Source organism: Dromiciops gliroides, chromosome 4, assembly GCF_019393635.1.
Source record: "Dromiciops gliroides isolate mDroGli1 chromosome 4, mDroGli1.pri, whole genome shotgun sequence".
Taxonomy (NCBI): domain Eukaryota; kingdom Metazoa; phylum Chordata; class Mammalia; order Microbiotheria; family Microbiotheriidae; genus Dromiciops; species Dromiciops gliroides.
In genome coordinates this window covers 161,414,828-161,437,351 of record NC_057864.1, presented here as the reverse complement: position 1 = coordinate 161,437,351, position 22,524 = coordinate 161,414,828, and the positions used below count along the sequence as shown (strand labels likewise).

The 22,524-nt window shown below is 48.6% G+C and overlaps 3 protein-coding genes across 5 annotated transcripts; 1 reads left to right on the top strand and 2 right to left on the bottom strand.

Moving 5' to 3' along the window:
- Nucleotides 1-799: 799 nt before the first annotated feature.
- Nucleotides 800-4,567, bottom strand: SLC39A1 (solute carrier family 39 member 1). 2 transcript variants are annotated; one of them, XM_043963439.1, is made up of 4 exons: nt 4,472-4,567; nt 3,389-3,632; nt 2,955-3,085; nt 800-2,202 (listed from the first exon to the last, which is right to left on the bottom strand). In XM_043963439.1, exons 2-4 carry the CDS (start codon nt 3,564-3,566, stop codon nt 1,564-1,566), a joined length of 948 nt encoding a protein of 315 aa, XP_043819374.1. In that variant the 5' UTR covers nt 3,567-3,632; nt 4,472-4,567; the 3' UTR covers nt 800-1,563. The 2 variants fall into 2 exon arrangements, with proteins under 2 accessions (XP_043819374.1, XP_043819373.1); XM_043963438.1 differs by lacking the exon at nt 4,472-4,567 and adding an exon at nt 3,768-3,788.
- Nucleotides 4,568-12,122: 7,555 nt separating this feature from the next.
- Nucleotides 12,123-19,408, top strand: CREB3L4 (cAMP responsive element binding protein 3 like 4). The gene is made up of 10 exons (XM_043963644.1): nt 12,123-12,605; nt 12,741-12,914; nt 13,515-13,764; nt 14,328-14,437; nt 16,756-16,848; nt 17,053-17,159; nt 18,065-18,133; nt 18,235-18,319; nt 18,423-18,519; nt 18,780-19,408. The coding sequence occupies exons 2-10, from the start codon at nt 12,744-12,746 to the stop codon at nt 18,953-18,955; spliced, it is 1,158 nt and encodes a 385-aa protein (XP_043819579.1). The 5' UTR covers nt 12,123-12,605; nt 12,741-12,743; the 3' UTR covers nt 18,956-19,408.
- A 13-nt stretch (nt 19,409-19,421) lies between these two features.
- Nucleotides 19,422-21,335, bottom strand: JTB (jumping translocation breakpoint). 2 transcript variants are annotated; one of them, XM_043963642.1, is made up of 5 exons: nt 20,811-21,335; nt 20,662-20,696; nt 20,310-20,395; nt 20,010-20,089; nt 19,422-19,806 (listed from the first exon to the last, which is right to left on the bottom strand). In XM_043963642.1, exons 1-5 carry the CDS (start codon nt 20,936-20,938, stop codon nt 19,629-19,631), a joined length of 507 nt encoding a protein of 168 aa, XP_043819577.1. In that variant the 5' UTR covers nt 20,939-21,335; the 3' UTR covers nt 19,422-19,628. The 2 variants fall into 2 exon arrangements, with proteins under 2 accessions (XP_043819577.1, XP_043819578.1); XM_043963643.1 differs by having other exon boundaries at nt 19,422-19,785; nt 20,811-21,328.
- Between the last annotated feature and the right edge of the window lie 1,189 nt (nt 21,336-22,524).

The window sequence follows — 22,524 nt, the reverse complement described above, 5'->3', positions numbered from 1 at the left end:
CCTCCCCCCCGGCCCCCCCCCCCAATCTCAGCCGCCACCGCCGCCGGCCCCGGGCCCGGCTCCTCCCGCCGCCACCGCCGCCGCCGCCGCCTCCTCCTCAACGAGCACCGCGAGCCCGACCCCCGCCTCGCCCCGACCCGCCGCGAGGGGGCCGCAGGGAGTAGTAGTTTGTTTACGTGATGTCTCCCCGCCCGCCGACCAGTGGCGCTGAGAAGAGACTGACTTCATTTCCCAGCAGCACCTGCGACGCCGGGACCTAGATTCATTTCTCTCCCCGCCACCCCACCTCTTCTCTGGGCACTCTGGGAGAGGTAGTTCTAAATTGTCTCAGAGCCTACAAACGAGTGGGAAGAGGCTGGGGGGAGGAAAAGGGAAAGGAAGGGGAAGACAAGAGGAGGGAGGAAGGGAAGAGGAGGGGAAAGGGAGGTTGTGGGCGGAGACGGAAAGGAAAGAATAAGAGAACAGCGGAAAAAAAAAATCTTGACTTGGAAAGGAGGTGGGGCGGGGATGGTGGTGGGTGTGGGTGTGTCAAAAGCTACGCAGGAGCCAGACTCCGGTTGAGTAACAGCTGGAAACCTCTGGAGCGTAGATTCTACACTTCCCCCTCCAGCGCTGGCTGGTGTTGGGGTCCTCCCCTTCTCTCTTGTTCTGCTCTTCCCCACCACGGAAAACACAAAGACAGGGATATAGGAACAAGTTTTATTCGGGAAGCTGATCCCGGAAGCGTCAGTTTAGTAAAATAGATTATACAGAGCATATCCCTCTCCCTCCCGATCCCCATCCCTCCCTCCCTCCCATCCACCCTCCCTTCTCCAAAAATACCCCCGGGAGGCAGGCCTCCAGGGTTTCTCTGGTACAAAAAGAGTTTAGGCAGTTAAGCCTTTGGCACCTGGGCAAAATCACCAGGTTAGATACTCACCCCCATCCCCAGTAAGGGTGAAAGGTCACTGGAAATCAGCAGCAGGCAGCAGTCCCCATTTAGCTGCCTAGCAAGGTCCAATACCAATGTGCTTTGTGAAAAGGGGAGGGGGTGGGGCGGGTATTTGGCACTTTATAGGAGGAATGGAAGGGAAGTTCAGCTGAGGGCAAAGAACTTGGCCTGTGGATGTTGTCAGGCATCGTGCTCTTAAAAAAGGGAAACATTTGAAGAAAAGGGGATGGGGCCAGGAGAAAAAAATGGTGCTTCTCCAGGAGAGTACAGGAATGGAATAGAATCGATACCCCCCAGGAGGCTCCAGATCTCTTTCACTCCTCACTCGGATGGCCCTGCACTTAGTGTCCTTGTATTCTATCACCTCTTCCTGTCCCTTTGTCTCATCTAGTGTTTTTCTGGTTTTCTTCTCCCCTCTATGCCTCCCTCCACATTCCTGGGGAGTTTTATCTTTGTTTTTTGTTCCAATGGTCATTCTCTAGGGTCCTGTCTACAACACTCACCAATGCACTCAACCCTCCCACCCCCCACATTATATGTACTTTCAGCTCCCGAGACCCCCATCCACCCTTCTCTAAAGCTGTTCTGGGAGCATCTCAACCTCCCCCTCACCCCCATCCCTCAGAGGTCATTTAAACACGAATAAAAAGCAGACCAGTGAGCAGGGCAAAACCAGCTAGAAGCAGGATGACCTTGAGGATCCTCTGCTCAGAAGCAGCCAGTTCCTGGGGCAAGATCTCCAGGAAAGTGATATAGAGGAAGGTGCCTGCTGCCATGCCTTCTAGCACTGATTGTGCCAGCTGGTGCAGAGGCCCTGCTGACTCTGCCAGTGCAGCCCCCAGCCCAATACCTAACGGTGTCATGCAGGAGAAAAGGACCCCACAAATGGCCACCACTCCCCCCCGAAGTCGGCTCTGCAGCAGTCGTAGGGACAGGCTGACAGCTAGTACCCCCTTGTGTAAGAGCAGCGCCAAGCATAGCTCCATTGCCCGGGCTCGCTCACGCTGCAGCCCCACAGCAAGCCCTTCGAATACTGAATGGAGGGAAAGGGAAAAGACCAGGACACAGGCCCTTAAGGCTGAAGGGGTAGAAGTCCCATCAGGTCCATCATGCCAGTGGGGAGGTGCACTGCCCGCACTGCCCAGGAGTGCTCGGGTCTCCTCTCTTGGAAGGGGCCCTGATTGCTCTTTGTAGGCTAACACAATCTGCTCCATCACCAGAACCAGGAAAAAACCCATGGCCAGAATGAACTCCTGTAGTGGGAACTGGAGCTGTGGAGAAAGAAAGAGGGAGAAAAGGCAGTAAGAAGCTTCACAGGAGGGCAGCTAGGTGGCGCAGTGGATAGAGCACCGGCCCTGGAGTCAGGAGTACCTGAGTTCAAATCCGGCCTCAGACACTTAACACTTACTAGCTGTGTGACCCTGGGCAAGTCACTTAACCCCAATTGCCTCACCAAAAAAAAAAAAAAAAGAAGAAGAAGAAGCTTCACAGGTCTAAGGAGAGATAAGTAGGGAAGAAAAGAGAAGGTGCTGGGGAGGCTAGGATATCAGGATCTCTCAACCTCCATTTGCCCACTCTCCTGCCCCCCTTGACACAAACCTAAGTTTTTTTTCTGTTTCGGGCTTCTTCTTTCCTTCACGCCCAACATCCTAGTTCGAAGTCTCTTTCTGATCTCCTCCTAGCCTTCCCCAGCCCTCCCTTCCCAATCTTCTTTGGTCAGTGTGGTAGAAAAGGTAAGAAAGATATCTAAAGAGCACCAAAGGTATGATTGATAAGCACTATTTACTAACTTGCATATCAGAGCAGGGTCACATACACGGAAGGCCGTATCTACACCACACTTAAGGAGCCATGCACAAGATTTCAAACACAAATACACAAAAGCTTTATATGTAAGTCACAGACAGGGTTATACATGTAGTCACAGGATCATACAGACTTGGTCAATTCATATGTGGTCAAAAACATGTATAACAAGAAGTCATATCTATGCCACCACCTTCCCCTGGGGATGGGCACTCACTGTGATTCGAAGGGCACTCAGGGCCTCATCTATGGCAGACAGGTAGTCTGGAAGCAAATCCAAAAGACAAGTGGCCAGAAAAACACCACCTGCAAAGCAGCTCACCAGGCTCAGGATTTTCTTTCTGGAGGCTATGGGAAGAGCAAGGGTGGCCAAAGAGAATCAGTTTTTAAGCCTTCCTTCAGTCACTGACACCCGGGCGCTGGTTTCAAGTCTCAGGAACCTCTTCTATTTTGGATAGTTCTCGGATCCCCGCAGCCACCCCCAGGGCAGTCTTTTCCCCTATTAGTTCCCCCTTCCAAGCCCTCAATCTTCTATCATAACTCCCCTAGATTGTTCTCTTTGTAGCTCCTGGAGTCTACCCACCCTCACTCAACCCCAACCCCAGGGGTTGCCATGGCATTGGGAGTAGGGGTGTGGAGAAATTATCCAACCTGAGGCCTCAAAGTTGGCACTGGGACGTCGAAGCACGCAGATGGGCACTAGGCTGCAAAACAGGGTGAGCACCAGCAGCACCACAAGGGCACCCATCTTTACCTCCAGGCCCACAGGCACTGCAGCCACAGCTTCTGGGCGCCACACCAGCCGTTCTGGCTCTTCCCAGGGCACCATCGTGGTGGTAGTTTGGAGGGCAGGGGGTGCCTGAGTTCCCTGTCCACACCTGTGAAATTCCTTGACCTGGTAAAAGATATGTGGAAATAAGGAGAGTAGGAGAGGCCCAGGGGGGCAGTTGGAAGAGAAGGCTAGTCAGATGAGTGCTGCCCCTCCACCCCACCCCAGTTACTTCCTGACCTCTACACCGAGCTGACTCACCCCTTTCCAGGAATTTTCCTAGGACTTTATTCCTCCCGTGACCTCTGCAGGGGCCCAGCAAAGGGGAGGGGAAACTGAGGCATGGGGAAAGGGATCAAAATCTGTAACATCACACTAGGGATTTATATCCCCTTTCCCCTGGGGCTTCCAAATAGAGGGAGAATGCAAGGAAGCCCGACCTCCAACGTCCCCTCTACAGAGGGGTCCAAAATCCTGGAGAACAGCGATAAAAACGAGTACTAGACACAGGAGGAAGGAAGGAGTCTCACAGCGTGGTCAGCCCGAGGTAGGGGAGAAGTTGTCTTAGGGGCGCTAGGTTCTCCCACACACACACCCCAAATCCCGGGACGACGAAACCCTCTCCCCATCCTAGGGAGTCTGGATGAGAAAGGGGAGTTTGGAGAGCGACAGGATCTAGAAGGAGTAAGGGGGCAAGAGCTCTGTACAGGAGGCAGCAGTGCGGGAGGGGCCTGGAAGCCTTAGGGAAGCTGCCCGGGGCCGCTAACGCTAGTCCCGGGACCCAGGTTTGGGGCGAGGGTGGAGAGTGGAGGGGGCAGGGAGGAGGGAGGAGGCGGGAGAGTCGCAGAGAGGAGAGGAAGAATCGGAGGTTGAGATTTGAAGTCCCTGCCACCCAGGAGACTCTAGGAAGCCGGGTCAAGGGGATCCAGGGACTCGAGTCTCGGCCTGGGACCGACTACACTCACCTCGCTCGGGCCTCGCTACATTGTATCCGTTCCGTTCCGGCCTCCAGCCGGGAATTCCCGCCCCCTCCCCACTTCCCCGCACTCGGCTTCCTCTGGCCTATGACAGCGAGGCAAGGGCGGGGCAAGACCAGGAGTTACATTACCCTAGAGCAATCAGAAATAGACTGAGGGGGCGGGGGGGATGGAGGCGGGGCCACCAAGTGACCTGGGGACAAGCACCTCAGGGAGCTTACCTGATAGATTCGTGGGTTTGGTGGTTGTCCAGCACCGAGGTCCCCCGACCCGACGCCACCTGTTCAGAAGCACTGGGGAATTTCGGGGTTTTTTAAGAGTGGCAGCTGAAAAAGGAGATGCGCTTCCACTACCCCAACTTCAAGACCTCTTTTTGGAGAACGAGGCTGTTTTTGCCTGCAAAATGCCAGGCACGTAGTAAGCGTTTAACAGATGCTTTTGAGTAGGTTGATTGCTTGATTGCTGTTCCTTCAAAAGCCCCATCCTCCTACCCCAGGGAGGGAAGATATCTTTGGGGAGGGGGTGCTTTTTATGGCCTAGTCCTGGAAACAGTCTGGGTCTCTGCAGAATAAAGGGAAGTCTTTAGTCAAACGACATGACCGCGGGAAGTCTTGGGACACATCAAGAAAGCACAGCTAAGTTAGGAAATCCCCCTCTCGGAAAGATTTACTAGCTTGTAAAAAGGACCCGAGAAGAAGTCGTGACTTGGTCACCACCGGGCATGGTCTATGTGTGAATTCCCTCCCTCCCTTTGCCTATGTGAGACAAAAGGATTAAATTACTTTCCTCGGGTCACACAACTGGTAAATGTCTAGGGCTTGGCAAGATTTGACAATCAAATATTTACCTAGCATTCACATAAAAGATAAATACCATAAGGTATTCTCATCCTTTTTTTTTTTTTTTTTGGTGAGGCTATTGGGATTAAGTGACTTGCCCAGGGTCACACAGCTAGTAAGTGTCAAGTGTCTGAGATCACATTTGAACTCAGGTACTCCCGACTCCAGAGCCGGTGCTCTATCCATTGCGCCACCTAGCTGCCCCAGGTATTCTCATCTTAAAGAGAAGGCTCTAGCACAGGAAGGACCTGGACTGGCCTCGTACAGAAAATAAGATTTGAGCTGAGATTTGAAGGAAGCCAAAAGGTAGAACTGAAGAGGAAAAGCATTTCAGGCATGGGGGACAACCAATTAAAAGAAAAGGGGGGGGGGAGGCAGCTAGGTGGCGCAGTGGATAGAGCACTGGCCCTGGATTCAGGAGTACCTGAGTTCAAATCCAGCCTCAGACACTTGACACTTACTAGCAGTGTGACCCTGGGCAAGTCACTTAACCCTCATTGCCCCACCAAAAAAAAAAAAAAAAAGGGGAGGGGGGAGTGAGGAGATGGAATGATCTGTTCAAGGAATGGAAAGAAGGCTAGTATTGCTTGGTTGTAGACTACATGGGCAGTGGATAGAGTCAGGAAGCCTTATCTTCCAGAGTTCAAATCAGGCCACAGACGCTTACTAGCTGTGTGACTCTGGCCAAGACACTTCACCCTGTTTGCCTCACTTTCCTCATCTGCAAAATGAAATGACAGACCGGTCCAGTATCTTTGCTAACAAAAACCTCAAATGGAATTCTGAAGAGTCAAATACAACTGAACAACAGAACAATATGGAGAGGGGTAAAGTGTAAAAAAAGACTGGACAAATGGGAAGAGGGCAAGCTGTAAAAAGGCTTTAAAAGCCAAACAGGGGCAGCTAGGTGGATTCAGGAGGACCTGAGTTCAAATCTACACTCAGACACTTAACACTTACTAGCTGTGTGACCTTGGGCAAGTCACTTAACCCCAATTGCCTCACCAAAAAAAAACAAAAAACCACTTACTAGCTGTGTAACCCTGAACAAGTCACAATCAGAGAAAAAAAAAAAGAAAAGAGAAGAAAAGCCAAACAGCATTTTATATTTGATCCTGGAGGTAAAAGGAAGTTAGTGGATTTTATTGAGTAGTGAATTAAGTGGTTGCCCTGTTTTAGGAAAATGGCTTTAGGAGCTGAACTGGAGGTTATTGTAATAGTCCAGGCTTGAGATGATGAGCCTGCACCAATGGTGCATTAGACTGAACTGCCTCCTGCCTTTTTTTGTACTGACTGATGGATTGAGGACTGTGTGAGTGAAGAGATGAGGAAATAAGAGATTCTGAAACAAAAAACAAAAACAAACAAAAGAGAGATTCTGGTGACAGAAACAAGATTTCACTAAGAATTGGATACTGTGGAGGGAATATGAGAGAAAACTTGAAGATGACAATGGGAGCAGCTAGATGGCGCAGTGGATAGAGCGCTGGCCCTGGAGTCAGGAGGACCTGAGTTCAAATCCAGCCTCAGACACTTGACACTAGCTGTGTGACCCTGGGCAAGTCACTTAACCCCAATTGCCTTACCCCCCCCCCAAAAAAAAGAAAGTAATAAGAAGGGGCAGCTAGATGGTGCAGTGGATAAAGCATAAGCCCTGGATTCAGGAGGACCTGAGTTAAAATGCAGTCTCAGATACTTGACTAGCTGTGTGACCCTGGGCAAGTCATTTAACCCTCATTGCCCAGCAAAAGAAAAAAAAAAAAAGGAAGTAATAGGAAGTTTAGAAGAGAGGAGGGGAATAAAATGAGTTCTGTTTTGGATATACTTGAGATACTTATGGGGCATCTAGTTTGATTTGAACCAGGTATTCCTTAACTCCAAGAACACTTGATCCATAATGACAGGATGCCTCAAACAGGGCATGTCCTTCCAAAAAGTCAAATAAAGATATAAGGTGAAGAGGTAGCAAAAAGATTAGTAACTTGCAGATTTAGTTCCCTTTGCCCTTCTGATTGGACCCTATGATTGGAGGGCAAGGCCTCCATTTGAAGGAAGTGGCTCAGCACAGTTTTTCTCCCCATCAACTAAGCACTTGGAATACAAGAAGAAGCAAAAGACAATCCCTGCCCTCAAGGAGCTTACAGTCTAATGGGGGAGACAACAAGCAAATAAATATATACAAAACAAATATATACAGGATAAATCAGAAATAAGAGAGGGAAGGCACTGGAATTAAGAGGGAGTGAGAAAGTCTTCCTGTAGGAGGTGGGATTTTAGTTGGGACTTAATGGAAACCAGGAAAACCAGCAGATGAAGTTAAGGAGGGAGGGAATCCCAGGCATAGGGGACAGCCTGAGAAAAAGTCATGGAGCCAAGAGATTGAGTGTCTTGTATGAGAACAGGAGGTGGTCAGTGATGATGGATTGAACAGTTGTGTGTTGGGGGAGAAGATGGAAGAAGACTGGAAAGGTCCAAGGGTCACACAGCTAGTAAGTGTTAAGTGTCTGAGGCTGGATTTGAACTCAGGTACTCCTGACTCCAGGGCCAGTGCTCTATCCACTACACCACCTAGCTGCCTCCCAAGACCTCTTTTTTTTTTTTTTTTTTTTTAGTGAGGCAACTGGGGTTAAGTGACTTGCCCAGGGTCACACAGCTAGTAAGTGTTAAGTGTCTGAGGCTGGATTTGAACTCGGGTACTCCTGAATCCAGGGCCAGTGCTTTACCACTGCGCCATCTAGCTGCCCCCCAAGACCTCTTTTTAAAGAGGGGGCTTCTGGCTATGTTCTATGGCTGCAAATCATGGAATACAACAATGGCTGAAGAATTTATGATGACAAGGAAGGCAAAGGGTAATGGTAGGTGTAAGTAGGCTGCATCAGTGTCAATGATGATTCGAGGAAGAAAAGTAACAAGGTTAAAGTCCGCATGCTCCTCACAGCATCACTGGGAGGTAGGTGCTATTATTGTCCCTATTTTATAGATGAGGAAACTAAGGAAGTTAGAGCTTAGTTCTAGAGGGTCTTAAGTCTTAAGGGTCACAAAACTAAGTATCTGAGGCCAGATTTGAACTCTGGTATTCTCCACTCTAAATCCGGTAGGTCCTACCCCCTGTTTCACCTAGCTGCCTGAATAGTTCATGAAGGGGTGACAAGTAAGTAAACAAAGAATGTGTCCAGATTTTCCTATAAATCAGACATAATATAATGTATCCATGTGATAGATGTGCTATCATGTATATTATATCTAATCTAATAATGTAATCCACACATATCCTGGACCAGAAATGTCAAAGATGCAGCTTACAAAACTCCCCAGTACAGCCCCAACCAAATTAAAATGTGATGGGGGGAGCAGCTAGGTGGCGCAGTGGATAGAGCACTGACCCTGGAGTCAGGAGGACTGGAGTTCAAATCTGGCCTCAAGACATTTGACACTTATTAGCTGTGTGACCCTGGGCAAGTCACTTAACCCCAATTGCCTCACAAAAAAAAAAAAAAAGGAAGGTATTGTTCTCAGGATTTAAGAACTTTGAACTCAACATGAGACCACCTGAAGGTGAACCAATGGATTTGGATAATGCTAACCAATCAACTTGAAGCAGTGTGTAAGGACCGCCTTTGCTCCAGACCTATAAAATGCTTCCACACTCAGTTTGAAGGGAAGTTCTTGGTTGAAGCAGGCTCATGGTGGAGGACTTTAGGAAGAACCAGACCAGGCTGGAACTCTAGGCTAGACAGGCCTTTTCTTAACTTTCTGAACCCCATGTGTTTTCCTTTTTACTAATACCTAGTATGCTTTAATAAATGCTTAATGCCCAAAGACTGGTGCTAAAGCTTGTAATTTAAGGCAACCACACATTTAGATTTTAAATATCACAAAACACTGGGTAGCTATCCTCTGAAGAATTATGGGAAAACATGGACAAGTTTAATTATTTGCTTGCTTGATATGTCACCCCTCATACACTTTACAGTCAACTCCAGGAAAGCCCTCCCCTTCCTGCCTTTCCTTTCCTTTGCTCAAGCTATCTATACAAATGGTATGCCCTTCCTTACTCCACATTTTTAAACTATTTTTTAAAGTCCAGAGTAAACACCATGTTCTCCACAAAGCCTCCCCCTATTCCTCCTCCCAAGTCTATAATACTCTTTCCCCCTTGAGATCTTAAACCTGTCAGGAATTATTTTGAATTTTACTTATTTGTCTGTATTCCCCAAGCTGGATTGTAAATTCTGAGTGTAGGTCCCAAATCTTAAATAAACTATATTATTTCCTTCCTCCCTACTCCTTTGCAAATACCTTCTTCAACAAGTCATTTAGCCTGGGACAGCTAGGTAATAATAGGTAGATAGAGCTCAGGCCCTAGAGTCCAGAGGACCTGAATTTAAATATGGCCTCAGACACTTACTCGGTGTCTGGACAAGTCACTTTACCCCAGATTGCTTACTAAATATATGAATGAATGAACTACAAGTAATTTGGCCCTGTAGGCCCTTAGTAAATTGAAAGGGTGGGGTGATTGCTTACTCAGCTCCTCTTTTTTTTTTTTTTAGTGAGGCAATTGGGGTTAAGTGACTTGCCCAGGGTCACACAGCTAGTAAGTGTTAAGTGTCTGATACCAAATTTGAACTCAGTTACTCCTGACTCCAGGGCCGTGCTTTATCCACTTCGCCACCTAGCTGACCCGACTCAGCTCCTCTTAAAGTGATAACATACTCTAACTAGATTGACCAGGTTTGACAATCTGCTCAGGGTTGGTCCGGCCCTAGGGCAGGGATCCTTAATCATTTTTGTGCCATGGTGGCAGAGGTGTGTGAGGAGCCAGCTCTAACTAGCTCCCAAAGGCCCACTACTAAATTTTTAGTGTGAACATTTACACTTGGAATTTACACCTCAAGAATAAGCAAGAATTACAAATTAGGGCTTGATTTGTCATTTTGCTGACTATCCAGACTTAAGAATATGATGAAGAAAATGTTAATAATGTAAGTTAACTTTTTATTTTTGAGAGCTGGGTTGTTAAAACATTTACCAACACACCCATGTATGGACTCTTGACAATCTGGTGAAGCCTATAGACCTTTTCTCAGACTAAAGTTCTTAAATCCAGTAAAATACATAGGATTATAAACATTATGTTGAAATTGTTGTACAATTTTTTTTTAAGTTCCCAGACCCCAGGTTAAGAAGCCCTGCTCTAGATATCATCTACAATGAAGTGCTCAGAGGAGGCAGATAATTCCAGAGGCTGGAAAAGGATTTTGTCTCTCCAGCACAGTCCTGAGGAAGAACCACAGGGGGTGGGGGTGCTTAGAAGTGGAGGCGTTGACATCCCAAGAATAGGAGGGACTTCAAACAACCATCAGCTGTGAATGACCTCTCTGCCAAATGTTCTCTCTAAGCTCAAGTTCAATTTCCTCTGGACTCTTGTATGTTTTTGTGGGAGTGTGACAGACTTTGGGGAGATGTTTTGTACCAATGTAAGGTACTACCTTAGTAAATATAAACATCCCTTCCTAAAAATTTTAAATGATTTTCAACTGATTATCTGGAGGGGAGATGGAGCACATCAATGGGGCTCAAGCTCATGACTTTAGAGAATCGCCCTAGATTCCTCAGGGGGTACCTCACAAGCCAAGCTCTGTGAACCCAGATCATCAGTGAAACTTGTAATATGGGCCATTAAAATATACATTAAATAAAATTACGCTTTACCAGCAGGGAGGCCTTTTGAAACAGAAACATTTAACAATATCCAGGGCTCCAAAAAAGGTTTCAGAAATGGCAGTTCTGCTTGGTACTTTGCATTAATCGGAGAGATCCCATGAGAAATCTTGATTTGGAGTATTAAAGAGGATGAGAAAATCCAAAGGTTTCCCCTAGCACTTCCTGAGTCATGTTTTCAGCATGCAAATTGACGAGTTTAAAATCCAGACTGCCCTCCCTTCTCCTTCTCCCGCCTCTTCCGCCCCTCCCTACCAAACAAAATTTCTGTGAGGGTTTACCTCTTACCCAACTCACCACCCCCTTTTCACACTGACCTTTGAGGACCCCAAGCATCCGGGCTACTAATTTGGCTCAGAGTGTGCACAAGCAATTTGCAAGGAGCGGGGGGTATGGCTTACATCTTTGTTCAGCAAAGCTCCATTATTATGCTTGCCCTGAATTCCACCGAATATGAAACGCCCATATTAAAAAGCAGAGATTGAAATATGTTCCTCAAACCATTTACAAATGAATTATTTACCATTTTAGATTTCCCAAACCTCTGTTCCCCTCCATTAGTCTCAGTAACCGAGTTTGTGTTCAAGGATGTGGTTTATTAAGTAGCGTAAAACGCACTGATTCCACAGGAGGAGGAGCCAGCCAGTTAGCACGTGGCTTTGTGCTTAATTATTAAAAGCACGTCCCGTGTGGCTCAAGACAGAAGTTATTTCTCTGCCCCAGTGATAACTGAAACTAGGTCACGTGAAAGATCCTTCTCCTTCTCTCCTCCCACCCACGAACATTTCCGCGGCGGCGTTCCAACTTCTCGGACCCCGCCTCCTCTTCACGCAAGGCACCCAATTCCTTCCTGACAAATAAGAGTTCCCACCTTATCCGTCTGAGTTCTGCCTCCAGAAGCCTATGAAAACCAACTGGGGGCGTGGCTGTTTACCTATTGTCACCCCTTGAAGAGACGAGGGCGAGTAAAACTAAGTGTAGAGCAACGCGACTGGCTGGCAAAAACGTCCCTCAAACTCCTTTTTTGTTTGTTTGTTTGTTTGTTTGAAACTGCAGAATCTCTAGAAAGAGCGAAGCAAGGGCTGAAAGGGTGAGGGTTACATGAAGCCTGCGGACTTTTCAGCCCGTTTCAGCTAGTTCTCTGGACCTCTCTTATAAGAACCATGATTCCTAGGGATACCGAACCTAGGATTGTAGCCTACTGTTCCCTCCCTGCCCCCGGTATCAGGACAGCCCCCCCCACGCCAGAAGCAACTGTACCTCCCGGTCTGATAGGTCCCGATTGTGAGGCAGAAGGGGAAACTGAAGCATAAAAGTATGCGGGCATGATCCTTCTCTGATGGTCCTTTCCCAATCCTGAGGATCTCTTTGCTAGCCGCCACCCCTTTAAGCAATGCTTCTGAGGGGGGCGGGGCTGGGTGTTGGCCCGTCCAGGATGTGAGATCCTGGATGAAAGAAAAGGTGTAGTGTTTGGGGCCTGCCAGGGAGCCAGACACGATTGGTAATGCTCGGGGGTCCTGCTTTACCAAACCGGCAGACAAGCCGAGGGGAGTGAACAGGTAATGGGGAGGGAGGGAGGGAGTTGACTGGGTGCAGGGGAGAGATCAAGCCCCGGGGGTTGAGGGAAAAGAGGGAAAGAATGAATGGCGAGGATTCTCACCCTCCCTCCTCCTGCACTCCCCCCTCCCATTAAGAGGATGGAACTCGGTGACCCAGAACTGCTGGATATCTTGTTGGAACCTTCAGAAGACATAACCATGAGGGCCTTCCCAGAGCTGGCTGGACTTTCCTCATTCCGAGAGCCAGAGCGAACTGCACTGCAAGAGCCAGGGCTGGGTGGCTGGGAGCCTGGTGGGAGCAGCAGTCATGTGAGTGTGAAGGCTGGACAGAAATAGTGTGGGAAGGGAACCCGAAAATGGGGTGGATAGCGCAGCCCAAAGAGAAGGCCGGGTAAGGAATAATGGAGTTCCCAGCTCAAAAATGGCCTGTAGGGGGCAGCTAGGCGGCGCAGTGGATAGTGCACCGGCCCTGGAGTCAGGAGTACCTGAGTTCAAATTCGGCCTCGGACACTCAACACTTACTAGCTGTGTGACCCTGGGCAAGTCACTTAACCCCAACTGCCTCACTAAAAAAAATGGCCTGTACGTAGCTTCTCTAGATTGGGGTGTCTTAAACTTTCCTCATTCATGACCCCTTTTCACCATAGAATTTTTTACCCGACCCTGGGTATATAGGTATATAAAATCGGTATACATAACCTTTTACTGTTGTCAAATTTTTTGAAACCCCCACATTCAGTTATTTGACCCCGTGTTTAAGAAGCCCTGCTCTAGATCAGGGATGAATTAGCCTGTTGTTTCCCACCTCCACGGAAGAAAGCGGCTGACACTTGCATTAGGTGTCCTGGACCGACTTTGGAAAGATTTCCTATTTCCACATACATTTATGCCTCCCCTTCACTGTACCAGGGCCTTCAGGAGAGTGAGCCTGACGATTTCCTGAACCTACTCATTGATCCCAATGAGGTCTATCAGTCCAGAGTTTCTCCAGGAAGTGACAGTGGTATCTCGGAAGAGCCTGGTCGTCCAGACAGCCCCCCAGCCCCCATGGCTCTCAGTCCCCCTGCCCTCTATGAGGTTGTCTATGAGACTGGGGCTCTAGAAGGGCTACAAGGAGAAACTGAGCAGACCAGCTCTGGGCTCATCTCTATCCAGCTAGGTTAGTGTTCTCTCCCCTTCTTGCCAGCCAAACCCTAACCCTAGCCTTCTGTGTCCAGCACAATCTTAATTCTGCCTCATCTCACATGCCTGGGGGGTGCATTCCTTCCTCTCTTCTCTGCCTTGCTCAAGCAATGCCTATTGGGCTTTTCCCACATCTCCTCAATGGCTACTGCTCTCCTGGCTTAATTATTTCATATTTAGCTACATTGTATTTATTATACAGACATACATTCATGTATACATTGGCTCCCCTATGAAATGGTAAGCTCTTTGAAGAGACACTGTTTCGTTTTTTCTGTTTTTATCCCCAGTGTCTGTTGCACGGAAGGCACTTAATAAATAAATACCTGTTAACTAATTAATTGGTGGGTGGGGGTACATCAGATTTCGAGGTCTCCAGCTTGGGTTCCTTCCCCCAACCCCATCTCTAAACACTTCAGAGAATTCTGACTTTGCACTGTCTCCGGTCCCCATCTCAAATTGTGCCAGCTTCCTTGGTCTGCTTCCAGCTTCCCCCACCCCCCTCAAATTCTGATCTTGTCTACTTGTCCATCTTGCCAGGTCAGTGGAGCCCTCCACTGCTGATCCCTGATGCCTGCATCATCAGTGAGCCTCCTGCTCACCCAGAGCCCAGAAGAGGTTCAGGAGTCATGCTGCCTCCTGAGACACTGGTGAGGGATTGCTTTTGGGTGCTCTCCTTCCCTCTCCCTCTATCAGACACACAGAGTTCAAACACTGGGCAAAAAGAAGAGCACAGGAGGTAGAAAGAAGACAGGTACAATGGGTGTAGGGATGAGGAGGTTGAAGATGTACCTGTCAAAAAATAGTAAGACAGTGGAAATGATTGACTTACAGCTGGGCTGAGATATAGGATAGGAGATAGAACTCCCCCACCCAGTCAGCTCAGGAAAACCTATCATGTTTGCTGGAAAAGGCTGGACCTGTACAGGGAGGGAACTCATCCAGCATAACTAGGGTGAGGGAAGACAAGGAGAAAGGCATCACAGTGCTTCCTCAGGCAGACACCACAGAACTAGCAGGAGGCAGAGGCCTTCCTACTGCCTTCCTGAAGGAGAGGCCAGCATAGGAGACATACATTGGCTCAGGCCACTTTCCTTTCCCTGACATAGAAAAGCAATTCCCAAGCAAAGGGGGCAATGTCCAACCCTTCCACTGGGATCCACTCCATGAATGGCAGATGGACTAAGGCCAGTCATGACATTTTGTAAATGGAGAGTACTTTATTTTTATGTCCATTTATAAAAGTTACCAAAGTACTTCACATGAGTAATGTTTGAGTTCCGCAACAGTACCAAGAGATGAGCAGAGCAAATACAATTCTGTCTCATTTTACAGATAAGGAAGGAGTTTTCAGTGACTTGCCCAAGGTTCTAGAGTCAATAGTGAACATTTTACTGACTGCCCTGGGGGAGTCCCCAGGAACTCCCTCTCCACTTAAAGGTACCATCAAGGGCCCTGAATTTGTGGTGAGGAGGAAATGCTGATTCTGACTTAGTTAAGGATATTTACCTTATTTACTTTACAGTGCTGCTTTGAGCAAAGTGCCTTTGTAAACTTTAAAGGATTTTAGATATCTCTAGTACTGTAGATCTTGGATTCAGGAAGGCCTGACTTCAAATCCTACCCCAGACCCTTGTCGGATGACCTTGGGAAAGTCACTTGACTTTTTGAAGCCTCAGTTTCCTCATCTGTAAAATGGGGAAAAGAGCACTTACCTTATGGAGTTGTGGATGGGAAATGTATGTGAAGTGCTTTCAAATCTTTTTCTTTTCTTTTCTTTTCTTGGGGGGGGGGCAGGGCAATGAGGGTTAAGTGACTTGCCCATGGTCACACAGCTAATAAGTGTTGAGTGTCTGAGATCGGGTTTGAACTCAATTCCTCCTGAATCCAGGGCTGGTGCTTTATCCACTGTGCCACCTAGCTGCCCCAAGTGCTTTCAAATCTTAAAGTGCTCTTTAAATGTTGGTTATTATTACTAATGATAAGCTATATTCTAAACTACAGCCCCAAATAATTCATGGGACCAAAGCAAATCACAAGGTAAATGTGAGATGAAGAAAAAAAAACCCCAGCATGGACAGGAAGGTGCCATCGAGGGGTCTGGGGAGAACTGAGGCATCTGGGCTTCTCCTCTGCTTAGAGGCCTCCCTTTATAGCCTATACCTGCTAAAGCAGCAGGCCCAAGCTCCTGAAGCCTTTGGGTGAAAAGATTATCCACTTTCTCCAGTCTTTTCACACGAGATGTGATGTGAAGTCCTTGCTAGAAATTCCAGGTGACAAAGGGGCTTTTGCCCCAGGAATAGCTGCAATGGGACGCTAGAACTAGACAGCCTTCCTGGGCCCTGCCCCCTTAACCTGCTTGGAAGCTGTCACCCTCCATAAGTCTATCTATCCCAGCGCTATGATATAAAATAAGGTAAATATCCCCATTTTGTTAATGAGAAAACTAAAGATCAGAAAAGGATTTGCCCAGTCATACAGTTAACAAATCAAAGGCAGGATTCAAATCCAGTTCTCTCCTGACTCAAAGTTCAAGGCCCTTGAAAATGCCACTAGATGGGGAATTGCCTAAAAGAGGCACCATGCTTTCTCATTGGGAGAAGGGGAGTGCTCCTGGGAGCTGTCTCTGTCAGGACTGTTTTCTGATGCCCTTCTCCTATAATTTAAGGGGTTCTGTTGCTCTCACATGTCTTTTCCTCCCCCAGTATCTGGAATAATTATTGGAAAGATGTCTTGGGAACTGTCGGTGGGAAATTCCCAGGACTTGAAATGTTTGTTTTGAAGATGAACTGAAAGGCTCCAGTTGTTCTCCACGTTGTTCTAAGCCCTGACCACTGAATTCTGAATTTTCTGTTTCCTTTACCTCTGGTTTGGAATTTCCAGATGGGAAAGGGCAAGTAAAAAGGTCGATACTAATGGGGGGAATTCTCTTTCCTATCTCCTCCCTCTCATCTCTGTTGACCACTAGCTGCACTGCCCAGCTTTATTCCTGACTGATGAGGAGAAACGACTGTTGGGACAAGAAGGGGTATCTCTGCCCCACCACCTACCCCTCACCAAGGTAATCCCTTCTTTGAACATGCTAACAGTGAGGTCCTCATCATGTGCCCTGAGGAGCAAGGACCTCAGGGAACCATGGGGAAATGGTAAGGATTTAACTCAAATGCCAAGTCAACTATTAATGGCCCACTACTCTATCGGGCATCTTATGAAGCACTCTGGAGCTGAGAGCTCCATGTTAAGGCCTGTTTTTCTGGGTCCCCAGGCAGAGGAAAGAATCCTTAAGAAGGTGCGGAGGAAAATCAGAAACAAACAGTCTGCTCAGGACAGCCGGAGACGCAAGAAAGAATACATAGATGGTCTGGAGACCAGGTATATGCTTCCTGAGACCCCAGTGTGAGCCCTTAACCTCCACCCCGAGGTATGATCACATGGGCAGCAAGGTCATGCTTTGTTCTCTCCAGTTACCAAGCATCTGAAAATCTTCTGCATCTCATCTCTCTAGCATCTGACACCAAGGGCCACCCTCTCCTCTTGGATGCTGTCTTCTCTGGATTTCCATGACTATGCTTGCTCATTCTCCTCCTGACTGCTCCTCAGTACCCTTTGCTGGTTTACCATCCATATCATGTCCCCTGATCATGAGCATATACCAAGACAGTGCCCCAAGCCCTCTTCTCTTTTCCCTCACTTGGTGGCATTCACCCCTGACTTTATCATCTCTATGTAAAGGACTCTTCAATCTCTATATCCAACCCCACTCTCTGGAGCTCTAGTCCCCTATCACCAGCTGCCTACCAGACATTTAAAAATGGATGCCCTGGGGCAGCTAGCACCGGCCCTGGATTCAGGAAGACCTGAGTTCAAATCTGGCCTCAGACACTTGACACTTGACACCTGGGCAATTGGCTGAGGCAATTGGGGTTAAGTGACTTGCCTAGGGTCACACAGTTAGTGTTAAGTGTCTGGAGCAGTGCTATATCCACTTCGCCATCTAGTTGTCCTAGAATTCCAAGTTTCCTTCAACTCAGCTCAGGTAACACCTTCTATAATCCTTCCTGGTTCCCCCAGTGACTAGTGCTCTCCCTTCCAAAACTACCTTGTGTTTTATATCACTGTAGGATCTTTCCTTTCACCATAGAATGTAAGCTTCTTGAGGGCAGGGACTGGTCCAATTTTGTCCTAGGCTGATTATGTGGGTAATGTGCACTGACTTGCTCACCTGATTTAGGGACTATGTGATCCTTCTCCCTAAGTCTCTTTTCCCCTCACCCCAGGGTGGCTGCCTGTTCGGTGCAGAACCAGCAGCTACAGAAGAAGCTGCAGGAACTGGAGAGACACAATGTGTGAGTGGTATGGGGGTGGTGGAGGGGACCTGGGCATGCAGGTGATGCCCGCCATGGTCAGAGACTAGAAACATGCTGCCTCTTTTTTCCTCCCCTACTAGGTCCTTGGTAGCCCAGCTTCAACAGCTACAGGCACTCATTGCTCAGACCTCTAACAAGGCTGCCCAGACCAGCACTTGTGTCCTGGTAATGGTACCTGCCTCCCCCCCGCACCGTCTAGATTTCTATCATCCCCTCTCCTCCCTTCTATTCTCTCATTCTGACACCAAATGTCTTTCCTTTTTGCTAGATCCTCATACTCTCCTTAACCCTCATCATCCTTCCCAGCTTCAGCCCCTTTCATAGGGAACAGCCAACTGGGCCTGACACTTACAAACCTAATGGAGGTGAGGTGCTGTGGGAAATATTAGCATGGGTGATGAAAGGTCATGGGGGGGGGGGGGCAGCTAGGTGGTGAAGTGGATAAAGCCCCAGCCCTGGATTCAGGAGTACCCGAGTTCAAATTCGGCCTCAGACACTTGACACTTAATAGCTGTGTGACCCTGGACAAGTCATTTAACCCCCACTGCCCCGCCAAAAAAAAAAACAAAAACAAAAAGAAAGGTCATCTGGGGCCCACCCTAACCTTTTCCTTCACTCTTCACAGTTCTCTCCAGAAACATCTTGACTCACAGGGATGTGCCTGACAGCTTGAGGACCCTGCTATCACAGCCTGGAGACAGGGGTGCCAATGGTTCCTCAGGAGCAGTGCCTAAGGAGGGTGGGAAGCAGCCAGGCCACAGGGACAGGGGCAGAGCTGTGAAGCATGTGGATGAGATGTAAGCTAGATCTGGAAAAAGGGTGATGGGCTTGGGAGGCCTGGGATTGAAATACCCCTGGGCCACACCCCCATCCCACCAGTCTTCACACCCTGTGGCATCAGGCTGGAGTAGGATGTTACTCTTGAGAAACTGAGGCAATACCATTCCCCCATTCTGCAATAGGGCCAACAACTTATTCTCCCAGTGTAAATAATAACATACAATAAGGTGCAAGGCTTAAGCTCCTATAAGTGGAGCAGTTTTGGGGTGGAAGGGGAAGAGGAGAAGGGTGCTGCTTTAAAATAAACTTACAATGTCTGTCTGGTTTCATGGATCTCTTAGAGTTTGTGCTCAGATGGACTCACTTAAGCCCCAAACGTGATAGAGGGAGAAAGGAAACAAAGTTGAGGAAGCCGGGGACATAGCTGCTTCCTACAATCTACTTTTTTGTTCTGACCCCTTCCCCCCAAACAAATAAAACGTAACTATTATAGTTATAAGGTTGTTTTTATTTTATTCTTTTATTATCAAGGAGACAAAAGGTGAAGGGCAAAGGGAAGAAGATTAAGGAATAGGGTTCCAAGGGCCAGGGTCACCCCATACAACCTTCTCCCCTGTCAGGCCAGCTGTTACCCTTCTCCACCAGGCCCCCTTGGGGTAAAAGGCTCCAATGCCAGGATAGCAGGATGAGGGGCTTATATGGACTCAATCTGTTTTCGGACCTTTTCCAGGGCCTTTCGGTCCAGTGATCTCTGACGAAGGATCACAAGGCAGGCAAAGACTGCAGCCACTCCCACCACAGCCCCCTCAAACTTCCAAAACAGGTGTCGCTCCATCATTGCTGAGCGGCAGCTGAGACAGCAGGGAAACAGTCTATCACAGGCAGTAGTTACAATCGTCAATCGTCAAAATTTTATTAAGCCCCTTTCAATTTAACTCCCTTTCCAATAAACCCATCATAGGAGAAGGGGTGGGGGGACGGGGACACAGAAGAACAGGGGGAGGAGGAGCAATCTGTCAAATTGGCTACAATGGAGTGTCTGGCTTTGGCAGAAGGAAGGTAAGAGAATACTGACCTTTTGAACTCATCTCTCTTAGACCCTGAACAACTGATTTTCTCCACAAAGCCAGTGGTACCACACTCAGGGGTGGTTTTCTGTGGAGGAGGAAGGGGGAATAAAGGGAATTAGGATGAGGCTGGGAAAAAAGCCAATAAAAGGCTGTGGGGGCGGTTGTTGAGTCCTATGGCATCGAGATCCCCAAGAAGGAGAATGGTAAGAGTGGCTCTCCCACCAAAAGGGGGGGGGAAGGAGAATGGGGAGAAGGAGAGGAAGAGAGCAGAGTTCGTAGGTAAATAAATGATGCTGTACACTCACAGCCTGGAAGGTGGTACAAGGGGCACACTCCTCCGCCACCACAAAGTCTTCCACCAACCAGCAAGGCATGGATACCGAGGTGCTTACTGGAAGAAGAGAAAAATGCCAAGCATCCATCCCCAGATCAGCCCACCATGTGTGGGATGGAGGAGGCCCCTACTGAGAGATCACTAATGAAAAAACAGGCCTGGTCCTGATTCTGCTCCCTCCCATCCCCTGGTTGCCTAACCATGAAGATGAGCCATCCTCTCCATCCCTCATCCGGGGCGTCCCTCCCCGTCCCCCATTGCCTCCCATCCTGCCCAGGGAAGGCCGGCACGGATCACCTCGCCACCCCTGGCTCTCCACCTACCCGACTGCTTCTCCCTGGCGGCGGCCTCCGTCAGACTGCGGAGAGAGACGGCACGGGTCAGATAAAAGACGCCATACCCACGCTCCTCACCAGCCCTGGGACCTGACCCCTGACCCCGGGGCGCGCGCTGAGGACCCCCGTCCCCTCACCCAAGCTCCAAGACGAAGGCGAAGAGCACCCAGCCGAAGACGACGAGGAGGCTCCGCGGGTGGCAGGCCGGCGTCTCGGGGACGTAGATCCAATACGGCTCCCGATGCATCGGGAGCAAGGGGCGCATGGCGCCTCACCTGCCGACACAAAGATGTCTGGGGCCGGACAGATAGGCGCGAGGAGCTCGCCCACCTCAGCCCAGCCCCGCAGCCCCTGGACAGAGACTCGCCCCCGCAGCACTCCCAGCAGTCCCCGCGAAAGGGGGAGGTGGGACGAGGAGAAGGGTACTGTCGTGACAGTTAGTGCGATCGCAATATGGGCGTGCCTATCGCAGTGGCTTGGATCAATCAGCAAGTGTTTTTCCCCTCATTCAAGCGTAGATCGCCTAGCCCGGCCAGGGAGGGCGTGGGGAGGAAAATCCCGCTGAGCAGACGCGACTCAGGAACAAGACAGACTCTGGCTTCCGCTCTCGGCACCGCCATATTGTCACTCGAGATCCTGGGACACGCCCCTTCCCCCTAGCTCCTGAGACTAAAAGCATGAGTCCCGGCAGTGGGCGTTGCCAGCAAAAGACGGGTTGTTTCTCCCCACACCCTACACCCCAGTCTACCGGTCTGTCCCTAACTCTCTCAGCTGGCCTCCGCGCGTGGCATTATGGTACTTGTAGTCCTTTCCGGAGGGATGGTTGGGGCACTGCCTTCTGGGAATTGCAGTTCTCACGTGGGTCGACTTTCATGCGTAGAGCCCTGGGGCACAGCCACTCTTGGGTTTCCTGACTGCGACCACATTTTTTTTTGAAGGGGTAGGGAGGAAGGCAGGGGTTGTTTATTAGACTACCTAGTTTTATCTATGTTTAGACCCTAGTTCACCCACTTAGATGGTTAGATTTGTAATTTAAACAAATACTTCTGTTCCTCCTGTTTCGTGAGTTAACTCCATTCCTCATATAATTTATGACCCAGAACCAAAATTCTGGGGATATATAGATTAGCCTTAATATTAGGGGTCTTTTCACTGAATTTTTTTTTCTTGGCTCATTTCCTCAGCTCTGGACCTGAAGTCAGGAAGAGGAGGTCAAATCCTACCTCATTGTGACCCTGAGCAAGTCACTTATCTGCCTCAGTTTCCTCAAATGTAAAATGGGATAATAATGGCACCTTCCTCCCAGGGCTGTTGTAAGGGTCAAATGAAATAATATTTGTAAAAAATTAACACAATGCCTGGCATCTAGTAAGTACAATAAATTAACTTCCCTTTCCCTTCCCTCCAGTTTCCCTGGGAATATAATAATTTGGCATGTCTAGATCAGTTTGGAAAAAGGTAAGAGCCCTCAGCTCCCACATCAGATAGGCTAATAAAACATCAAATACAACACAAATTTTGTTTAACCCAATAAAAAGATGGTGAAGGACTTGCACTAAACTCATAAACAGTCAAAACAACTCTTCTTCCCTCTTTTATAGGTCTTTTTTCTCTTCAAGGGCCAATATAGTCCTCTAGATTAGGATTGAATTCTCTCTGTCCCAATCCCACAAAGAAGGGACAAGTACTTGGAATTACTTCAGACCTGCACTGTCCACATAACAGTACAGAAAAGGTCAGAATCCAGATTTTCCTCTCTAAGTCCCTTGCTGCTCTGTCTCGGTCCAAAAACTCCATTATGCTGCTGTCTAAGGCTACGTAGTTCCCTAGAGAACCCTCATAAATATTCGG

Excerpts from the sequence above, each read along its gene's own strand:
- SLC39A1 (XM_043963439.1), bottom strand. The coding sequence starts at position 3,566 with ATGGTGCCCTGGGAAGAGCCAGAACGGCTGGTGTGGCGCCCAGAAGCT. Across the intron at positions 3,086-3,388 it reads TGCCAACTTTGAGGCCTCAG|CCTCCAGAAAGAAAATCCTG; the intron begins GTTGGATAATTT and ends CTCTTCCCATAG. Across the intron at positions 2,203-2,954 it reads TGAGTGCCCTTCGAATCACA|CTCCAGTTCCCACTACAGGA; the intron begins GTGAGTGCCCAT and ends CTTTCTCCACAG.
- CREB3L4 (XM_043963644.1), top strand. The coding sequence starts at position 12,744 with ATGGAACTCGGTGACCCAGAACTGCTGGATATCTTGTTGGAACCTTCA. Across the intron at positions 12,915-13,514 it reads CTGGTGGGAGCAGCAGTCAT|GGCCTTCAGGAGAGTGAGCC; the intron begins GTGAGTGTGAAG and ends TCACTGTACCAG. Across the intron at positions 18,134-18,234 it reads GAACTGGAGAGACACAATGT|GTCCTTGGTAGCCCAGCTTC; the intron begins GTGAGTGGTATG and ends CTCCCCTACTAG.
- JTB (XM_043963642.1), bottom strand. The coding sequence starts at position 20,938 with ATGCGCCCCTTGCTCCCGATGCATCGGGAGCCGTATTGGATCTACGTC. Across the intron at positions 20,697-20,810 it reads GCCTTCGTCTTGGAGCTTGG|TCTGACGGAGGCCGCCGCCA; the intron begins GTGAGGGGACGG and ends CTCTCTCCGCAG. Across the intron at positions 20,396-20,661 it reads CGCCAGGGAGAAGCAGTCGG|TAAGCACCTCGGTATCCATG; the intron begins GTAGGTGGAGAG and ends CTCTTCTTCCAG.